General features: G+C 49.6%; 1 protein-coding gene across 23 annotated transcripts in view; it reads left to right on the top strand.

The window, feature by feature from the left end:
- Nfasc (neurofascin) overlaps positions 1 to 20,873 on the top strand; it is a 168,528-nt gene that overhangs the window by 134,723 nt on the left and 12,932 nt on the right. For 12 of the 23 annotated variants that reach the window (XM_021636360.2, XM_021636376.2, XM_060364281.1 and 9 more), the window contains 7 exons: positions 906 to 1,110; positions 2,232 to 2,354; positions 3,384 to 3,557; positions 5,640 to 5,654; positions 10,451 to 10,681; positions 14,135 to 14,257; positions 15,451 to 15,603. In XM_021636360.2, coding sequence (XP_021492035.1) covers positions 906 to 1,110; positions 2,232 to 2,354; positions 3,384 to 3,557; positions 5,640 to 5,654; positions 10,451 to 10,681; positions 14,135 to 14,257; positions 15,451 to 15,603 — 1,024 coding nt within the window. The remainder of the gene's footprint in view (positions 1 to 905; positions 1,111 to 2,231; positions 2,355 to 3,383; positions 3,558 to 5,639; positions 5,655 to 10,450; positions 10,682 to 14,134; positions 14,258 to 15,450; positions 15,604 to 20,873) is intronic. The other 11 variants (XM_021636373.2, XM_060364293.1, XM_060364295.1 and 8 more) reach the window with 4 other exon arrangements.

Raw genomic sequence — 20,873 nt, 5'->3', positions numbered from 1 at the left:
GTTTCACTTCAGTTGGCTAGGCAGGGAGGGTAACATAGCCTTCGGTTACCACTGGGTCCATGACTTCTGAAATCATCAAGAGTTGGCTGATGGACAGCTGGGGACAGACAGAAGGGGGTAAGTCCCTTCTTAGGAAATGAACTTGGCAGTGAACTAAAGAAATGAAGGCCAGGTGTACCTGACCTAGCTCCTCCCCAACGGTTAACTTTTAACCCTTAATCTGCTGGCCTGGAGATTTTTCTTTCTGAAGTACTTACCAGCCTCCGTAAGCCTGGATTTCCTCAGCAGTTTGCTGGTGACACTGCTGTGACAAGTTGTCCTGTGGCTTCTTACCACTGCTAATAAAACTTTCACTCTACCCTTCACCTCTACCACCTTCAAGACCATCCTTCCCATCCAAGCTCTGCTACCATGCAGCCCTGTACCCCCACTGACTTGGACACGTCTCTGCCATCTTAAAGATCTTCAACACTACATAAAGAAATCCATTGGCTTCAGAGAATTAAGTCATCCCTTGCTCATGCTCCGACTGTTGGGGATCACCTGCTCCTCATGTACTCACCTGCTGCCCCCTTAAACTGTACTAGTCCAATTGAGAGGGAGGCGGTCCTTGAGCACCCAGGACTCTCCCTCTGCAACGTGTCATTCAGCTTGGACATACTCTCCAAAGATGTGTCGTGCTTCCAAAAATGAGTGAAAACCACAACCCTGTTTCATGTTCAGCATTATTCTATTCGTGAATGGCTGATGAGTGAGGACCCTAAGGCTGTCCCACCATCCTGTATGGGGTGGATGAGGTCATTTGAGACTGGGAGCAGGCAAAGGGAGGACCAGTCACTACCACCACTAACCACTAACCTGGCCTTGCTGCCCTGGCCCCTCACGAACCTGCCTCTGTCTCAAAGGCTTACTACTGGAGGGAAAGCAGTTTGCTGAAGAACCTGTGGGTGTCTCAGAAGAGACAGCAGGCCAGCTTCCCTGGTGACCGCACCCGGGGCGTGGTGGCTCGCCTGTTCTCCTACAGTAACTACAAGCTGGAGATGGTTGTGGTCAATGGGAGAGGTGATGGGCCTCGAAGTGAAACCAAGGAATTCACCACCCCAGAAGGAGGTAGGTCTGCAGCTCTTCAAGGTGGGGTAGGACAAGGGTGGTGCCACCGGTGAACCTGGAGCAGCTCCAGCATGGCTTGGCATGGACAGCCAGGGTGGCCTCAGCAAGCTGATGACCATCACCAAGGTGATCCATCCTTACAGAAACTTGTTTATCAAGAGATCTGTGCATTGTGCCCATGGCATTCCAGACACAGGCTATGAGACTGACCCCAGCACCTCATCTGAGGCGAAGGCCACACATGAATCTGGCCACTTCGATGTCCTGCTTATCAGCACACCAAGACCTGCACAAGCCTCCCTCAGCATCAAGAAACACTCATGGAAAGTTGGCCTGTGTGTACAGAGTACTGCCACATGTCGCCCCGCCCTTCTGAGGGTTTGTGGTTTGATCTAACCCTGGGGTCCAGACACCTACAAAGTTCTATTCTCACGCTGGCTCCCCAGAGGCTCTTTTGTCCACTTGGCATGAACTTTGCCATCTGTTTCTCCCTCCCTCTCTCCTTAACTGTTTCCCATTTTTTCTTCTCTTCCTCCTTTTCCTTCTCCTTTGTTCTCCTCTCGTTTTCTTTACCCCTGTCTCTCCCTCCTTCCTCAGTTTGGTCCCCATCATCTGCCTCTCCCTATCACTCCCACCCCTTTCCAGGCACTCTGCCCTGAGTCTCTTTCTCTTCCCCGATAGAACCCAGATTCTCAGCTCAGAACCTGGGGTGCTGCTGCACCCCAGTGCTGAGAGCCCTTGGCTGGGGACTGGAAACTGCACCCTTGCCACACGACAGTCATGATTGGTCCCCTGCCTGGGAGTGGCTCTGTAGTTTGGAGGTGTGTTTGTAGACTGATTTGAAGCCGCCTAATTTGTGCCAAGTCCAGGGTAGTTGCTAAAAGAAAACTCACTTGACTTCTTCCCCTACTCCAGCAGCAGTATCTGGGCCTGCTTGGCTTCCTACCAGATGAAAGTGGGTGCCAGGCAGGCAGCAGGCTCTGCCCTCAAGGATCTAGGGCCTGGTCAGCAGTGGTCCAGCGCAGGGATACCTAGGTCATGCCTTCATGCCTGTGCTTTGTTTTCTGTGTTCTCCTCATCCTCCCTGCCCTCATCTCCCGGTTCCCTCCTCCTTCCCCAAGTACCCAGTGCCCCCAGGCGTTTCAGAGTCCGACAGCCCAACCTGGAGACCATCAACCTGGAGTGGGATCACCCCGAGCACCCCAATGGAATCCTGATTGGATACACCCTCAAATATGTGGCCTGTATGTTCTGCTTTTTGCTTTTGCTTTTAGATCAAATATAATCCCAAATCCTTCCTCATTATTTTCTTGAGGAATGGAGATTGGAAGCCTCTGGGTGCAGAAGGCATTGCGTAGGAATAAGAGTGCTCAGGAAAGTTCCCCATAATTAAAGGGGGCAGGCAAGACCCAATCCCTGCTCTTCCTATACAGCTCCATTTGTAGGAAGTGGATGAAGGGTACTCAGGTCTAATGAGGGAGACAATTCCAGCCCTAGGGAAGCTTGAAGTCTCCAATACCTACAAGTCTAAGCAAGAAAAGCTCCTCCCCCATAGGCACTTCTATCTGATGGGCAAACTGTGTGTGGACAGGCATCCCAGGGATGCTCAGGAGACACTAAGAAGGCATCATTTGTTAAAGTAGCTGTTCGTATAGCAATCTAGCTACTGTGGAATGATTTGGATCAGGGCCATGAGCTCTTTGCCACAAGAGCTCAGTATTACCAGGTGAAAATGGGAATGTCATCACACTTCAAAACTGTTAAGGCCTCTAGTGTGGACAGTGCTGCCCCTTGCTGGGACGCTCAGAGGGCCAGGTGACGGATTGCTGTTGTGCCCTCCAAGCTGTTCTGAATAGATTTCTGGACCTGAACCTTCCACTCACATATTAAAGGAGGCCTTTTACAAATAAGACGAGAGCAAACAAAGTCCTGGGGAATTTCCCCAGTTCTGTTTGAACGTAAGAAAAGAATTCCAAAGATTTGGCCTAGTCGGAGGACTTGGAAAGTCTAAGCTGATCTTTCAGAATTGACTACAGGACTTTCTGAAAAGTAGAGACAGGGGCTCAATGACTAGTGTGAACCCTGAGGCACAACAGACATACCTCAGTACTCCCAGTGGGAGGGAGTCTGTGTCCAATGCCCTGGCTTTAAACCAAGTCTTGAATATTGCTAGGCAGGAGCCCCATTCCCCTTCCAGAAACTCCAGAAGCTGTCCAGACCACAGCTTCTATAACCCGTGAAGGCACTAAACCCCCACTCACCTCTCTCCCCAGTTAATGGAACCAAACTGGGAAAGCAGATCGTGGAAAACTTCTCTCCCAATCAGACCAAGTTCACAGTGCAGAGAGCAGACCCTGTGTCGCGTTACCGCTTCTCCCTCAGTGCCAGGACGCAGGTGGGCTCAGGAGAAGCAGCCACAGAGGAGTCCCCAGCACCTCCAAATGAAGGTAGGTTCATGGCGGCAGTCCTTGGAGTGAAAGGGCCTAGCCAATCTGGACAGCTAGAAAAACACACCAGAAGCTGGGCTTGGCCTTCCAGGATGGGAAAGAATCGAGGCCCACAAATCCTCAGACCCACCGCTGCACGGTACGTGGGAAAGGCATCACTTTAGACATGCAGGCTACTTACTACCAACCATCTGTACTTGTGAGAGAATAAGGAAGGGCATGGGAGTTGAGAGATTAGAGGAAACATGAGAAATAACCATTCTGATGAACTCCAAAGAGTCAAAACTGCTCAAAACTGGTGGAGACATAATGTTACTGAGAGTCCTGGAACATCCTGTCTTTTGCCAAGAGCATATGGGACTAAGGAGATAGGGCATAGTGTGGTGCTTGCCTGGACCAAGAGTAAAGCAGGAAATATGTTCTCCCTTGCAGTCTGAATAAGATGAGGTGTCTAGTTGCAGAGAATTGGGGGTTGGGAACAATCCTTTGCCAAGCCAGCTTGTGAAGTGACATGCATGCATGGCATGTCCCAACCGCTAAGATCCCTCTCCAGAGCTACGCCTGACTTGAGTATACACTAGAGGGAGCTCTTGGCTCATTTGCATGCCAGAGATGCAAGATTGCAGAAGCTTCAGTACTGGCAGAGCCCTGTAAAACACCTCTGCTTCTCTAGAGGTACAGTGGTCTATGCAACAGCCATTTCTTGAACACCCCCCAACATTTACCATGCCATACACTTGACCAGAAGCAAGAGACAAAGATAATATGAAGTTTACAATGTCTAGAGACAGCTACAAGAATGTCTGCTTGTATGAAGGTGGCTGGAGTGGGCAGGAAATTTAGAGGATTCTATATGTAAGGGGAGACCCCCCCAAAAAAAGGGTGATATGAACAGACTACATGATCGTGGCTAGTACTTGCCTCCCAGGAGGCTCAGGTCCTGTGCTCTGGTCCTGATTGGATGGGGTGTTTTGAGTGTTCTCACTCCTGGTCCCAGGAGAGCACTGTGCTTCCTAAGGGGGCTGCCAGGCCCTGCTGCCTTGGTCCATTCCTCTTGTACAACAGCAGCCACAGCTCTGTACTCCTCTGGCCAGGAGGCCAGCACCTAGGCAGAAGCTGGAGGACTGTCAGTCCCCTGTGTCCCTTTCTGGTCTTCTAGATCAGAAATTCAAGCTCCCAATTCAGGTGTCCTCTCCCAGCCTTTGAACACTCAGGAAGTTGATTAGGGCTGATGGACTTTGGGTAAGTATCTGGTGGAATCTGTTACTAGAGACAGCCAGGCTATGGTACTCTCTCTCTCTCTCCATAGTTCTAGAGGCATGCAGAAAGCCTCTCTGCCCCAACACAGGATAGCAGACAAAGCCCCTTTGCCCAACTTTACTGACCATGATGGGGGAAATCCTGCAACTCCAAAGGACAAGAGAACAGAGATGGTTTTGCATTTGTTTTATTCTAGAGCTCTCGGTCATATTTATGTTCTTATTTTTATGAATTACAATTAATGGGGAAAACTGAGGCAGAGAAAACCAGGTCAGGTGCTTTTAGAGCTCCAGGACCTTCAGAGTCATCATACTTTGAAAATATGAGAAGGGGCTGTTCCCTTACCCACTACTACCCAGTGTCTTGCTATTAAGGTGCAGGGCTATCTTTTTGCCTAGAATTGGCTGCTCCTGCACCTACACCCTCAATTCCTGGAATCTTAGAGGGTCACCAACCCAGCCAGGGCAGGACACACCCTTAGAGAAAGCTGGGGATATAGCATTTTGCCTGAACTGTGCCTGCAGCCACCTCTCACAAGGCCAGTCCTTGAGTATGGGTAGGAACATAATGTGCTAGAAAGGTCTCTAAGCCCCAGATGGAATAAAAGGAACCTGCCTGAACCAGGGGGTGTTGAGTGTGACTCAATGAACACCACTTAGCGTCCTCAGGACTGCAGCTAACACCTGGCCCTACCACAGCCGTCAGGTTTGAGCCAGACCTTTTCTGCTTTCTTCTGTGATTTCACCTATACTGTTTTCTCTTCCCTCTCATCCTCTCTCCCTCTCTCTCTCTCTCTGGCCATCTTGGGTGCTGTGTCTGAAGCCACTCCAACTGCAGGTATTGTACCATCAACAGAGGTAATGGGCATGGCACGGGGCAGTGCAGATGGAGCCCATGCTGGCCAGAGCCCAGCAAGAGAAAGTGATTCAGGCTGAAAGCATGCTCCAGGCTCACCCTTTCAGTGGAGAAGGGTGCTTTTCCACTACTAAGAAGCTGGCTTGGAAGGGGTCTCACATGTAGATCCCTCTGAAGCTGAGAGATTTCCTATCATGGCCACCTGAGCCTTGCTAGACCTGACATCTCTGATCAGAGATGGCTCTAGAAGGTGTGCTTTAGAGGAGCTGTCTCCTATCCCTGGTGATGCCACAGTCCCCTGAAAGGGTGAGAACACTGCGCATGCCTGCCTTGCATGCTGCATGGGGGAACCCAGCACCATTCCACCAGCTAGCATATGTTCCAGTCAGTGAGAGTAAGCCTGTCTGTGGGTAAGACCGGGGCTCCAGGGCCTGGAGTCTCACTGCCTGTCAGGGATTAATGGTCTTCTTGATCCCTAGAAACTCAGCTCCTCAGTATTTGGTGCGGAGATAGACCTTCTCCTTTAGGGTCAGGAGCTGGGAAGGTGGGTCTGCCTTAAAAGCCAACCTGCCAACAGCTTGCCCCTTCAGTCCTCGTGTCACTGGTTCTGCCATAGGCCAGGGATGCCAGGGGTTCCTTTCTTGGTCCTCTGAGCTTGAATATTCCCATGTTAGGAGCTGAGGACAGAATGTCCCAGGCATTACAAAGGTGGGAAGCCAGGGCACATGAAAGCCTGCATCAAAAAAACCAGCTTTATAAAGACACAGCTTTAGTTGAGAGAGTCAAGAACCAGACAGAAATTGGAGCTCGCTCTGCATCACTAGCCCACTTGGTTTTCTTCCTACCTATGCCCATTTGTCTCCACCCACTCCTCCCTAATTCGATTCTGCTTCTGTTGCATACCCTCCTCGTGTTTTCATGTTTTGCCAGCTAGATCTGCCTGCAATAAACCACCATGCTTCCCTACCTCAGCCCACTTCCTCCTGCCCAGTAACCAGGCCAGCCAGCCAGGCCAGTGCTCCCCACAATCTCTAAAGCCCTCTTCCAGAATGTGAGGCACAGGAGTTGTTCAGGAACAAACAATTCTTGCCTTTCTAGAGGGAGGGCTGTCCCATCTTCCTGCTTCATGTGTCCACCACTGTGACAGCAGGTACTTGGGGTGAGTCAGCTCAAAGCTCATTGGTCAAGAGTCTTCCTGTCTCCTTTCTGATTCTGGCACTCCAGACCCAGGGTAGTGGATCCAGCAGCAAGAAGTCTACTGTGTTCCAAGGGCAGTCTGTGCAGTCTTCCTGTGAGCCGAAGTTGCAAGGAGAAGTGCCAGTCCAACTCCTCCTCCTCCACTTCCCCCTTCCAATTTTCAAAGATATAAACTCAGCATGCCATGCAGAATGGGCCCGGGGTCTCTGCAGTCAATCAAGTGTTTCCCAGGCACCAACACACATGACACACTGGAAAGGGCAGATTGTTCTTTTTGGTAACTGGGACATGCCAGTGACGTCAGAGGTTCTTAGCTTTGCATACACAACACTTCTGTGGGAGCAATAGAGCAGTGTCCAGCCCTCCATCCTCTTCCTTCTCATTCTTACCAAACCTCGGCACTTCCCCCTCAAGTTGATCAACCCTTACATCGCCCAGATAATCCCCCTCATCCACGTGCAGTTTCAGTCTGCTAGGATTGCTGCCCATCTGCCTGACAATCTGCGACTTGGCTGGGGTAGTCTTTATGCCATGTGGACAATCTTGGACCCAACACTCCATCTTGGAATGTCTGGAAGCTGTCTTTGCCTCAGTTCAGATCTGAAAATGTTAGGTGGGTAGCTGATAGAGACTCAGTTTAGGAGGACAAGAAAATGAGCAAGATGTGTCATGTTCGTCTCTAGACTGTGCTCCCCCAATGTCACGACCTGAATGATGTGTCTTCCCTGGGACCTGAGGGAGTGGATAGGGTTGGCCTACCCTGTTTTGAAAGACTCCTGGCTTCCAGATCTAGGCTGCCCTAAACCATCTTCATTACTGGACACTCATTGTTCTCTCTGAGTTGCCAGCCAGCTGTGATCACCAGTCAGTATCAGCCAGGGCTCTTTCCAAACTCATACTTCCTACTGCCGCTAGAGATTAGTCTGTGGTCCCTCTGTTTATGCCAGCCCTGCCCCAGGGCTCACCAATCTTCCACTCTCTCCCCAACTCAGTTCCAGGTTGAGATGCTCTGACTGGCCTGAGCAATACATAACCTTGTGAAAAGCTCATCCTCCTCCTGCCTACCTGTCCCAGGCTTTGGATGGTTTTCTCTCCAGCTGTGATGTCTTTTCTCTTGGCCTCTGCCCTCCTGCATCCTGTGGCCCTCCAGCCTGAGGGCGTATTGATATACCAGCTGTGGCCTCAGAGGGTCTATTCTTTTTGGAAGCTCACTGGAGACACCCCCGGGGGTTTCCAGTAGCCCCTTCCCTCTCTCCTTGTTTCTCTTTCTCACTTATACCCTGAGCCTTGCCACAGAGCCCAAGAATAAGAACCCAGCAACTATCACCACAAAGAACTTCTTCCTTTATACTTGGTAGTGGCTGTCAGAGGAGGGGGATGTGGGCTGGAAGCAGCTATATAGTCACTTCTCACCCTTGTCTTCAAGCTGCTGAACAAAGTGGGAAAGCTATTCTAACCTCTCAGCATGTCTGTCCCAAGGGCATTTGCTGGACTTCCCAGAAAGCATGTGGCTCAGAGCAAGTAGGGGAGGTGTGTGTGTGTGTGTGTGTGTGTGTGTGTGTGTGTGTGTCCCTGTATGTTAAAGGACCAGTGGTCATAGGAGAGCTTTGAAGAAAATGAACTTGGACTCATGGGCCTTGGAAAATGTACAGCACTGTACCTGAGGGAAAGGAAGCCCAAGTCCCTGAGTATGATGGTGCTTGGGGTAGTGACTCAAGCTACAAGAGTATTTTTTCATAACACCTTTTAAGTAGTCACAGAAAAGAGGATCTTGTGAACCTTTCATCTGCCAGAAAGTACTAGAAAATACATTATTCATAAAGAACTAAGTAAGAACTGTCTTGCCCAGAGGTACAAAACCTCTTCCATCTCTCCCTTGTGGTCAGGGTCATAGTGGATACAGAAGCTGCCCTGAGACAACAACTCTTTGCCGCACAGTCTCTCTGCTTGTTCAGAATTCATGCTTCCGTGGGAATGTTGGTGGGAAGGGTAAGCCAGTCCCTGCACGCAGTGGTCAGAGCACTGAGTTGACTTTCTTACCTAGGGCTACCTTTGGCTGAACATACCCTTGAAAAAACAATGAGAGAGAGGTTTTTCTCCCTCTCCCTTCCGCCACCCTACCTAGTCCTCCCAGTGCCTTCCTGTTGCCTGAAAGTTGACTGAAGTTTGGGGAACACAGTTATTGAATTTGAACTTTCCCGATTCTCTGAGACACAATGGACAGTCATCTTCTCAGTGTGGCCTTGTAGTCCCCACACTTGGGCCTGTTAATAGCTCTGCTCTTACAAGGAAGGAAGCTCAGGGATTTTGAAATGTGCCCTTACTCAGGGAAGTAACTAAGACAGGTTCTAATTGAAAAAGCCTGATTCTCCTGGGGAAAGTTATCTGGCCTCCATCCCTGACCTTGTCCTCTTCCTTGAAGATGGGAGATGCAGGAGATATTGTTTTTCAAGATTTCTGGAGATTTGAGGCAGAGTAGGATCTCACTATTCCTCAAAAGCTAGGGTAACTGTTGATGTCTCAGGCCTTGCCTACTGCCAACACCAGAAGATAGACAGTGGTCAGGTCATTAGCAGTGATGTGACAAGAGAGACAGCTCTGCTCTCTCTGATTCACCTGGTCAACCTCACACTATCAGTCATAACAAATACTGACCCAGAGAGTAAGGACAGGAAGACCCTCGCTAGCTTCCCTCCCTGTTCTATAGAAGAAGAACACTGAAAAAGTTGCCACAATTGTGGACTCTGCCCCAGGGCCTACCAATGCGATAAGTCCACTTTAGATGGAGGTAGAGTATGAGCAAGTCAGCCCAGATAAGAGCCTGGCTGTGCCCCCAGATGAAGGTTTCCACAGAGAGGGAGCCTGGCACTCAGCAACTTTGTCCTGCAATTTGTGTGTCTCTCTGTGGCTAGGAGACTAAGGTTGCCCATCAGAGGCCATTGCCATCCATTCTAGGTTCTAATGTGAACAGGAAGGACTTGGGTTACAAGCACCCTAAGTATCCTAGACAGAAAGACTAGAAGTTTGGGTCTGGGGTTGGGAAAGCTGCCAGTAGGGAAAGAAGGGAGAGGGGGAAGGAGTCAGAGACCACAGAGATGACAAGGGGGACTTTGGACCAAGGGGCTGGACGTGAAAAGCTGCTCTGCATCCCTGGAGGGCAGAGCCCAGCCGCCTGCCCGCCACTCCTCTGAGCCAAGGCTCCAGGCCTGGACCCACCTGGTATTTCTGAGATTTTGTAGGTGATATGTGGCCCACACTCTGCCATCCCTGGAGTTCAAATGGTTTAGTATGTGTGCGTCCTTCAGCCACTATCCTGGCCCCTGGTTGGATGCATGCTGGGTGCTTCAAGCCACACAGACCATGAGAAGAAAATGAAACACACATCAGCTTCATTCTCTTCCTCTCCCATGGCTGTATATCGGTTGCTGGGGTCCTCCTGCACCAATGAGGATGCTCGGGGAGGCTTCTGATTTCTGAGCCCATCTTCCCACTGGGCTGCCTGCCTTGCACGTGGGGACCGGATGTGCTAGCAGGGTACTATCGGACCAACCAGACTTGGTTATTTCACATTTCCCTCTTAGCTCCTCCCACGTTGCCCCCGACTACTGTGGGTACCACAGGCCTTGTGAGCAGTACTGATGCTACTGCCCTTGCTGCCACCAGTGAAGCCACGACAGTTCCTATCATCCCAACTGTCGTACCTACCACCATCGCCACCACGGTCGCCACAACTACTGCAACCACTGCCGCCACCACCACCACCACCGAGAGTCCTCCCACTACCACCACTGGGACTAAGATTCAAGAAACCGGTATTGTGTGCATTGCTCATGTTGTTCAGGTGTCCCCTGAGCCCACCACTCAGCTTCTTTAGACGAACCCAGGCTTCTCTGGCTGAGTGGTGGGCTCTGGTGTGCTATATACCAGCCCCACCAAGCTTTACTTGGCAAACTAGGCCCAGAATCCCCACCCTGAACATCCGTTGGTGGTCACTCACCAGCCAGTACTCATGCTAGTCAGATCCCTCCATCCTTCCACAGGTCCCCCCTCCCCCAAGCATATACCTTGTAATCAGCCAGGGATGGGCACTCAGGAAGAGAGGTGGTGAGAAGGGAAGGTTCTAATGGCTGTGTGCCTGTCCCAGAGAGCTGTTAGCCACACCACGTCTGCCCTCTAGGGACAGTGGCTAGAAGGAGGAGCAGGGAGTGGCTGTCATGCCATGCAGCTCTGCCTCTAGAACCCCAGCTCCTTCCTTGCACCTCTGTCCCCAAGGACTCCTTGCAGGTATTTCCTTTAAAAAGTTAGAGCATGCAGAAAATGGTGTTACTAAGTCATGCCACAATGCCCAACAGTGCTCCGTTTCTTTTCCATCACCCCTAAAATGTATACCTGGAGGAATAACTACAGGAATTCTAGGGATGGCCTTTAGGGCCCCTGTACTCCACAGCCTTGTTCTGTGAGCGTGAAAAGATCCTTGGAGAATTCAACCATTTCTGGATACCAAGCATCAATCTTGTATTATCATAGAGTACAGGTTCTCTAACTTCCTGGGCCCAGAGGCCAAAAAGACTTCCAGGATGTACTCAGAGTACTCCCATTCCCAGCGGCACCAGCCTTCCCTGCTTCTTGGGCATGTCCCTTCAGCTTCCCAGGCTCACTGTCATCCTCTCACCCATCAGCCTCTGCTCTAGCTCAAGTACGTGGTATCAAGCAAGCCATAGGCAGAGCAGGTGACTCACAGCTAACATGCTCCTCAGCACTCGGAAATGCTGGTTTGCTTTAGAGGCACAATACTGGAATGCAAACAGGAAATTTAGGGGGAAAGTCGACCCAGGAGAGGCCTTCTACACAATGGAATGCTGCTATCAGCAGCTTGGGGGTTGCTGTGTTCTAGGGCACAGTGAGACATCTTTTTCATCAGAGCAGGCCTTTGAATCCTTCAAGTGCTTTGAATTCACAGAAGTGAGCCAAGAATTCAAACACAACAAATCTTGTTCCCTGGCAGTTCCTGACCTAGAAACATTCTTATGCCAGGCAGGACTGGCCTCATGACTCACAGCCCAAGTGTGGACCATGTCTTAAGCTGCCGAAGGCCTGACCTCAGCCCCAGTCTTATGGAGAGCATGGGGACAGCCATTAAATTTCTCAGTTTCCCAGGAATCTTTTTAATGAAAATTCATCTTCATCTTGTCTTATATCTTAATATGAAATGTTTTATAACTTTTTCTTCTTCCGGGTATCGTTTGTGTAGATTTGGATGCTATCCCCTAGCTTTTATGTGCTAGGAGCCAGTGGAGCAATGTGTGCTAATCATGGCCTCCTTTTGACTTCACCATTGTTGAGAGTCCACTTTCTTGGTCCCTCCCTTTGAACACCCCAGTTCTTTAGCAGTCATTATTCTGACCCTTCTATATGGTTCCCACCTCAAAATCATCTTGGTTTCACCCATTGCTTAGGTTTTTCTTTTCTCTGTGTGTATGACGTGTGTGTGGGTGGGTGTGTGTTACTGTGTGCATGTTAGCACATGTGAATACAGGTACCTACATGAAGATCAGAGAAAAACCATGAGTGTCGGTGCTGGCTTTCCATTTGAGACAGGACCCCTTGTCCTTTGCTGCTGCACACACTGGCCTGCAAGGTCACATGATTCTTCCTTCAGCCTCCCATCTCCTGGTCTGCAATAACAGACACTTGTGTTTCTGTATTCAGCTTCTTTGGGGCTTGGGGGATCTTAACTCAGTTTGACAAAGCTTATACAACAAGTGTTTTACTCACACAGCAGTCTCTTCAGCCCCTGCTTGGCCTTTCCTAAAAGCACCCTGATCTTCATTCCCTTTGAGGGCATCAGATTTAGCTCAATATTACATTGGGGGTCAAATTGTTGTATACAAATGCTGTTGTAGCGTCCTGAGCTAAGGAGCCAAATAGACCTCCAAATCAGGGCCAATCACCTTCATTTCCACTATGAGAGCCTTGGGCTTCCAGAAAGAGGAAATTATGAGAGCAGCCAGTGTGATCAAAATGAAACAAGCAGAAGAAAGGAAGCCTATCTCCTCCCTCCCAGGCAGCAGGCCTTGGGCTGCCATCAGGGAAGCCTCTTTTTTGGCCCCTCCATTGACACACATTGTGTTCACCTGGGGCAACCAACACCTGACAGGGCTGCAGTGGGAAGAAACACTTCTTTGAAGTGAAAATCGGGAAATCTTTTATCACTTCCCCAGCCCTGCAGACCCAGTCGCACGTCAAACAGATAATGAATAAATGCACCGCCAATATACTCTATTCATTTAGGTTTGACAAGTGAGTTGGTGACAGTGCCTCCGTGCGTTCTAATTAAATATGCAGGAGCATGCTTGTAAAGCCTTTGAACTACAAGCATCCTTGCTGGTCCTCTGCTACTAAATCTTTGCTGGGAAATGTGGTTAATCGGACTTCTGGGACTCCTGCATTTGAAGGCTGCTGCCATTCTCCTGTGTACCGGTATGGTTTCAGACAGCCTTGTGGCTCCCAGCCCCCGGCAGCTTGGTAATTAATGTCCTCTTTGTTATCAGGAGATCAACCTTCAGTGGCTCTGAGACTGGGAAACCAACAAGCAGGGTTCTGGTATAGAGAACACTAAGGATTGGATGCCAGTCATCTTTTCTTCGCATCTGGCCTATGACAGGGACCCAGAGGTTCCAGGCCAAAGTACTGGCCATTCAGGCTTTCTTAACCAGAGAGCCTCAGATCAAAGGTCACCCGCGTGTATGAGTGTCTCTAGCTTCAGGAAGCCAGGAGAGTTTAAGTGTATTTATTCCTGTCCTTATGCTATCTCACTATTGCATGATTTTCTTTTGGTAGTGCTAGGGGTGGAACCACATGTCCAGCAAGCACCACGCCCCCAAGGCACACCTGCTTGACTTTCAAGCAACCCCTCTGCTAGCATCCCAACCATGGGGCCTGTTTCTTTGACCCTTTTCCTCTCACTGTCCGAATCTATGACAAGCGAATTAGTGGTGTGGCTAAAAACCCACTCTTCTTCCTAACCCCTTCTTGTGAGGAGTGAGAGACATGCTCATCCCTGGGTAGCTAGCTAACGATGGCTTGGCTATCAAGACTGCACCCTGTATCCCTGCTGGGCCTCATGCACAGCCTTTCCTGACTCTCCCCTTTCCCAGCAGCCTCTGTGTGTGAGTGAGAGTATGCACGTGTGCGAATGTGCCTCTCTGAGTTTCCTGTGCTGCCTCTGTCCTCACCACTAACTCCTCTTCTAACCCGTCCACCAGCCCCTGATGAGCATGAGCAGTCCATTTGGAACGTCACGGTGCTCCCCAACAGTAAATGGGCCAACATCACCTGGAAGCACAATTTCAGGCCTGGAACTGACTTTGTGGTTGAGTACATCGACAGTAAGCATTGCTGTGTGGGGTGGGGGTGGCGGCAGTGGTGCAGCGCCGGTGGGTAGTGGCACACAGACATTAACGCCATCCTGTTGAACTCCCTCAGGCTTAGAAGCCTTTTAGCCTGGCTTCATTTTAGTCTCCTGAAATCGATCCCTACCAGAGATCACAGAGATGGGAGGAACAGACACAAACAGGAAGGGACTTCTGAAGCCATTAGCAAAGGGCCTGAGTTGCATGTGCCGTGGAGGATCTGTGGACTGTGACCTGTGTCCACTCTTGCCCAGAATAATGATTCTGAGAATTTTGAAGTGAGCTGGGTCTTGTTTCTGTGTTGATCTGACTGAAACCCTGTGTGTTCTGAGGCCTCTACTGCATGGTCCAGGGCACAGACCTGAGCTTCAGGTGCTCTCTGTTCACAGAATAGTGGAAAGCAGAAGTCACAGACCAGAGAGCTAGTGGTTCACACTATCAGAGCTTGGGATTAAAAACTGAATGGACTGGAGAATGTGTTCCAGGCATCTGCCTTCTCTGGGCTAGGGCTCCTGGTCCTGCAGGGTGAAGCCCATACTTCTCTCTCTCATGTACAAAAGCAGCAGCCGGGAAAGCATAGCTGGGCCATTCCCTCCCCCAAGAACTCTTAGGAAGTGAAAAGCTGGCGCTAGAGCCTCAAGATCTGGAGTGCCTGTTTAGGTCTGAGCATTTTCAGCTTCCTGCCACCACCATTCCCTGCCACAATGAAGAGATAGAGATACTTTGTTTCATATGCGAATTTGCAACTCCACAAACAGTTCAAGATGAACCCAAGAGTGAAGTGAGAGCCAAGGATCCTGTCTCACCTTCATGTGAGAAACTAATCACATGACATACTAACTAGCATGCTGGCCCTCCCAGAAAGCTCCCGAGCAGAAAGTGAATTACTTCCAGGGCAGCTGACATGCCTCAAGGCTAAGGCAGCCAATCTTGGTATGCTTAGTGCTAAGCCCGCGCATGGTAAAGAAGGAAAACTTGAGGGAGAGACATCATGTTAGAGCTGCATGCTGGGCGCTGGGAAGCTGCCTGGTGTGTGGTGGACTGGACCCAGGGTGCCTTATCCCACTATCCCCCCCACTTCTCTGCTTTTGACAGATGAGCAGGGACCTAAACACTCTCTCCAGCTCCTGGTGCCTGGTTGTAAGCTGACCTAGGTTTCTGTTCCCCAGGCAACCATACGAAAAAAACTGTCCCTGTTAAGGCCCAGGCCCAGCCTATACAGCTGACAGACCTCTATCCCGGGATGACGTATACGTTGCGGGTGTATTCCCGGGACAACGAGGGCATCAGCAGTACCGTCATCACCTTTATGACCAGTACAGGTGAGAGGGGATCTGGCCTCGCCATCCCCTGCAAGCATGGGCATCTCATCCTCATTCCCAGCTTCCTGCTTGTCTCTTCTTGGAAACAGGTCTCATCTCCACCCCATTCCTTGCCTTGCATGGCGTGTCTCTGACCTGCAGGACGTCACAAGAGTCAGGTGTGCATGCCCAGTGGAGACCAAGGCAGGATCTGAGTCAGGGGTCTGAGAGGGGAATCAGAGGAAACAAAGGACTGAATAATGAGGACAGGAAAAGTTTGGTCCTCCACCACATCTGTAACAAAAGGGCTCGGTGCATGCACAAACTCAGTGTGGGAGCCTGGGGGCTTCTGGAGAGGCCTGTACTGCTCCCCACTGATTGGGAGCTAGCTTTCTCGTGTAGAATGAGGGGAAGAGGCCAGCCCAGGGTGGTGATTCAAACCTCTCCTGAGCAGCTAAACCTGGGATCAGTGTGTATGTTGCTGCCTTGCCAACATCAGTGTTTTGTTTTGTTTTATTTAATTTAACTTCAAGTTTTCCTGCCTAAAAATAAGTGGGTTTTGGCTGGTGTGTGTGTGTGTGTGTGTGTGTGTGTGTGTGTGCGTGTGTGTGTGTTTAAATCATGCTAGGGCCAGGACAGTCTGGCTCTGTAGGAGCTTAAATCTGGATAGAGAAGCATCTTCATTATACCAAGCAGCTAGGCTGCTTAGGGCTCAGGAGTGACCAGGTTTAGAAATGTCTGTGCTGGTGGGGGTAGCTGGGGATATGCAAACAATAGAGGCCCTTGCTTGTCTACAGATGTGGGTTTGTGAGTATCTTTCATATCAGACAGACACAACCAAGTGGCCTGTAGTCTAAGCCCTGGGGCTAAGGGGAGGTGGGGAAAGGGATTAAGAGAGAAAAGGATCAACCCTTGCCTCTGGGGATGGCCTAGTCAGATGTGGGTTATTAGACACACAGGATGGGGGAACCCCACAATGATTTATGTGAATTTCTAAACGTTGCCTTGAATATTCATTACTGTTCCCTCACCCAGCCACATGACATTATATCTAGGGAGTCACTGTCCATCTGCACCCCCGACTCATCCTACTAGTCCCATACATTTCCAGCTCACAGAATCTGAATGTGCAGCTCCTTGCTTAAAATGAGCCAGGCCCACTCAGGCAGGATGTCTGAGTGAGCAAGCAGGCTGGGATCCTTTTACGTGGGAAGCCACGCAAGTGAACAGCTGACCAAGCAGAACAGGTAGCAGGACTCTGGCACGGTTGGAGAGCCCAAGCTCTTGGGCATGTTTGATTTCATTTCTTTAAAAACTTGAGTCTAGCTCATGGGCAAGAAATAAAGATGTCGCACAAGGGTAGAACTCCACCCTATGGATGCTGGGGAACCCAGCGCTGCCTATTGTCAGAGCTCTGTCTCTAGGTGCTGTGGATAAGGGCTAGAAAGAGAGCCAGAGTGAAAAGGACCAGGCCCTGCCTTTGGGTTTGGCCTAAGTTGTTTCAAGTATTAAGCATACAGTATTGGGCGGGGGCCATTAATAATGGCTGACATTTGGTTCTGAATGTCATCTTCGATATCCATTTTTCTCTTTCTTTCTGTGCTGGACCTGGAGAGTCCCAGTCTGCTCACGAGCCGCAGAAGCATGTAGCAGTAGCAAGTTTCCCCAGAGCCCTTCTCAGGCAAGCTGGAACTTCTAGGCTCAGTACCCTGCCTCTGAGTTCAGCTTCTCTGCTTCTTCCTATGCCAGTTGGAAACCACATGGGGGAAAGAAATCTTTCACTCTCTGAAGTGTGTGTGCCTGTAAACATGTGTCAAAGCAGTTTCCTGTAGGTGGACTTTAGAGGCAAGCTCATTCAAACCCCAGATCTCTGTGTTTCATCAAAGCAGAGCTTCTGTGAACATCTCTGGGCTCCAACCACAGGTCATTTAGTCAACCACAGGCCATCACTTTAGTCTGCAGATGACATGCTACAGTGGTTCCGGAAGGAAGGAAAAAGGACTTCTGGGAATGCTAATAGACTTTCTAACCCTCACCAGAAAGATCCCACTGGGAACTTAATCACCCCCTTATTAAAGCTTCTGAAGCCAGAAACTTGATAGGCTACAAATATATGACCCAAGATTCTAATAGGCCCATCCATGTTCCCCTGTTGGGAGTAGGGGCTGGCAGAAGCAATCACACAGCAGGCTGCTTCAGCACTCAGGGTGGCCAGAGGGACTGTAGGATGAGGCAGGGTGTGTAAAGAGAAGGGTGACATGATACTCGAGGTAGAGCAGCCAAACTGTGTTAAGAAAGGTCATCCCAGTATATTATTTGTTCATCTCTTTCTAGAATGACTCTCACTGCTGTGGCTGTTGTCTACAGCCAAACCAGATTCCTCCAGCTAGACATGGGAGTTGGATAAACTTTCTGGTTAGCAAGTGAATTTCCCATTTTTAAAAATAGGTTAGAGGATGTAGTTACATGAGCTTTTCCAGGGAGATGTAATATTAACATCTACCCCAAATTGGAATTGGCACCAAAGCCCCTAGAATGACATGTTCATGTTTGAATAAAATGAGTCTGTTAGTGATCATCTGCAGACTGGTCGACTACTATGGACAGTGCATTTTCCCCAAGTTACCAACTGCCCCTATGACCAAGCCTAATACCTGCTATGGCTCTGAGTCTACAGCAGGACTGGTGCAAATGTGGTTTCAGTACTTCCCAGGGTGAAGGCAGGAGAGGTGACTACAGGCTCAGACAACATAGGTACAGACAAAACTGGATGGAGAAAGTTACTTTTCTGTGTCTTCCATCCTGGTCTCAGAAAACACTGCCCAACCATGGGAAGGTTGGCTTATTCTGCGACAGCTTGGTATATAGAATAGTTAGGTAGAACCAAGACACAGTACTCTGGCTAGAACAGGGAAGACTAGTGTGTGGCTTAGAAGGCTTGAGCATGAGTGCTTTCTGTCCAGCAAGAGGCTTTTGGACCTGTGCTTGGCAAGCCACAGGTGGCACAAGAGCAGCTCCTGTCATTTACAGTTGGAGATGGGGAGTGTAAATGCTGTCTTTTAAGACTGATAGTGTTGGACTCTCAACGCCAGTTTAGCAGATCAATTGAGTGTGGCATTGGTGGTCAAGTGTAATTACTCTGGTGCCTGGAGAAAAATGACTTCCTCTCAGTCTAAGCTGAGATCATCCTATTGTTCTATTGTTTTCTACTCTTGAGAAACTAACTTGCTCTGTAATAAGGTGTAGTCAGTTGATCTCACTTGGTTTTGTGTCTGAAGTTCAAGAGAATTTTTATTTATTTATTTTACATTTTTCAATCAAGTCTGAAGCTACATTTCAACATTGCCTGGTAATGTCAGGAGTGGGATGCTGCATTTGCTTTCTAAACCACCCCTGTAACCACTTTCCCCAGGCATCATGACCTTCTTTCTGAAGAGAAAGGGCATGTCGTGGAGATGGCTGCCAGAGTATCAGAACAAACACAAGCAAGATGGGGGTGCAAACGGGTCGTTGCAGAGATACAAACCAACCTCTCTGCAAAATATGGGTGCCACTGTCCAAACACAAGTGAAGTAATCCCCTCACCTACTGCCTAGGCATGGTACGTAGACAGGAGGATCCATGTGGCCACTGGCTGGTATGGGGAGAACCAAGAGTGGGGTTCCAGGTTATCCTGCTTGCATTAGCATTAAGTCTATGTGTTTATCAGTAAGTAGTAGCTGGTCACTAGTTTCAAATAGACACCCTATTCTCAAGACTGGAACAGCACAACTGGAAACGACAATGTTAGTTTGTGTGGAATAGGGAGAGGGAGAGCATAGGCCAAAGAAGGTATACATTGGAGTGCTCAGAGGCTCTGGAGAGATGGGAGACTGTGAAAGGTAGTCAGAAGAAGGGATGACAATCTAGAGTCTTAAGCAAGGTGGGGATGAGGCATGCAGAAGGCTGGACAGTGTGAATTCTGTACGGCAGAAAATAAGAGGGACAATATCTGAAAAGTATCTGGGAGTAGGGGCACTAACCTCACTGCACTCACAGGTACTGAAAATGTATGGGTGCTTCACATCGAGTGTCAGTTGTTTGGTGGGGGGCTGACAACAGCCTTCAGACGTAGAACTTGCATGGAAATTCAGGCCAAGGAGGTAGGGAAGAATGTTGGACTCGCAGCTGTAGAGTTCACTGTGGGTACAAGAGATGATTAAAAGGATTGCCAACTGGAATCAAGAGTTGCCTGAGGTCAGTCGGTATGGGGAAGTAGGCAGGGGAGAGGTTTGCTCACTTGAGATAGTAGCTGAGACATGGTGGTTAGAGCAACCTGAAGTCAGCTTCCTGTGATGGAGGAGCAGACTCGGCAGGACCACCGGCCATGAGAGATGATGGGTCCATCTGATCAGAACAGGGCATGGGCTGTCTCAGAAGGTCTGACCGGTTCCTACAGGTTTGTGTTGTAAGACACAGAAAGAAGAGAGCTGAGAGGAAGAAATGGAATCTGCTGGGAATTCAGGGGTCTTTTTACAGGAATTAAGGACCAAGGTGTTACATCCCACTTTAACTCTGGATGGGAAAAGAAGGAAAGATCTTTGACACAGAGGACAGCTGCAGAAGGCTGTGTGGGTTCAGAGTCTCCAGGCCTGGGGAAAGGGCAGGCAGTCCAGAGGGCAAACGATGGAGGAATAACAGGATTGCTGGACCCTGAGCAGCAAAGTCCAGGAAATGATGAGGTGATATTGTGATGGGATGGGTCTATGTCATCCCCTAGTTCTGGGACAGGAGCTAAGCAGTGAAGTCATTGCTAGAGACTCGCTGCCCTTTTTCAGCAGAAAGAGCAGCTGGTACAAACATCCCCAGGCAGGAATGCAAGTAAGTGGCTGAGGGGTTGGAGTATGGAGTAGGATGCAGAGCAAGAGGTGATAGGGCCAGCTCTCTGTCAGAGCCTGACAGGATGAGGAATATAGGGTTTCCTCTCATAGCAATTAGGAGTTTTGGAGAAGTATTTTAATACCTCATGGAGCTCTGGGGCTGCTATGTAGGGAGCACTGGACAGGAACAGGAATGGAAACAAGGCTGGGCCTTTTCACCATAGCATACACAGATCAGGATGATAAGAGCCACATTTCTTGTGCACATCGGCTACTTTTGCAGCAGGGCAGCTAGTTCTGAGTTGCCACTGAGGGCCTGCTCATCACACCTTACTGTTTACTGAGAGAGACTTCCTGGGATGATGTCTTCTACTTGGCCCTGAGAAGTCTATGGAACAGTTTCTGCATCTTATATGGGCAAAGGGTAAAATA

Source organism: Meriones unguiculatus, chromosome 11 (assembly GCF_030254825.1).
Source record: "Meriones unguiculatus strain TT.TT164.6M chromosome 11, Bangor_MerUng_6.1, whole genome shotgun sequence".
Taxonomy (NCBI): domain Eukaryota; kingdom Metazoa; phylum Chordata; class Mammalia; order Rodentia; family Muridae; genus Meriones; species Meriones unguiculatus.
The sequence above is the reverse complement of the archived record's forward strand: the minus strand, read 5'-3'. Positions and strand labels throughout refer to the sequence as shown.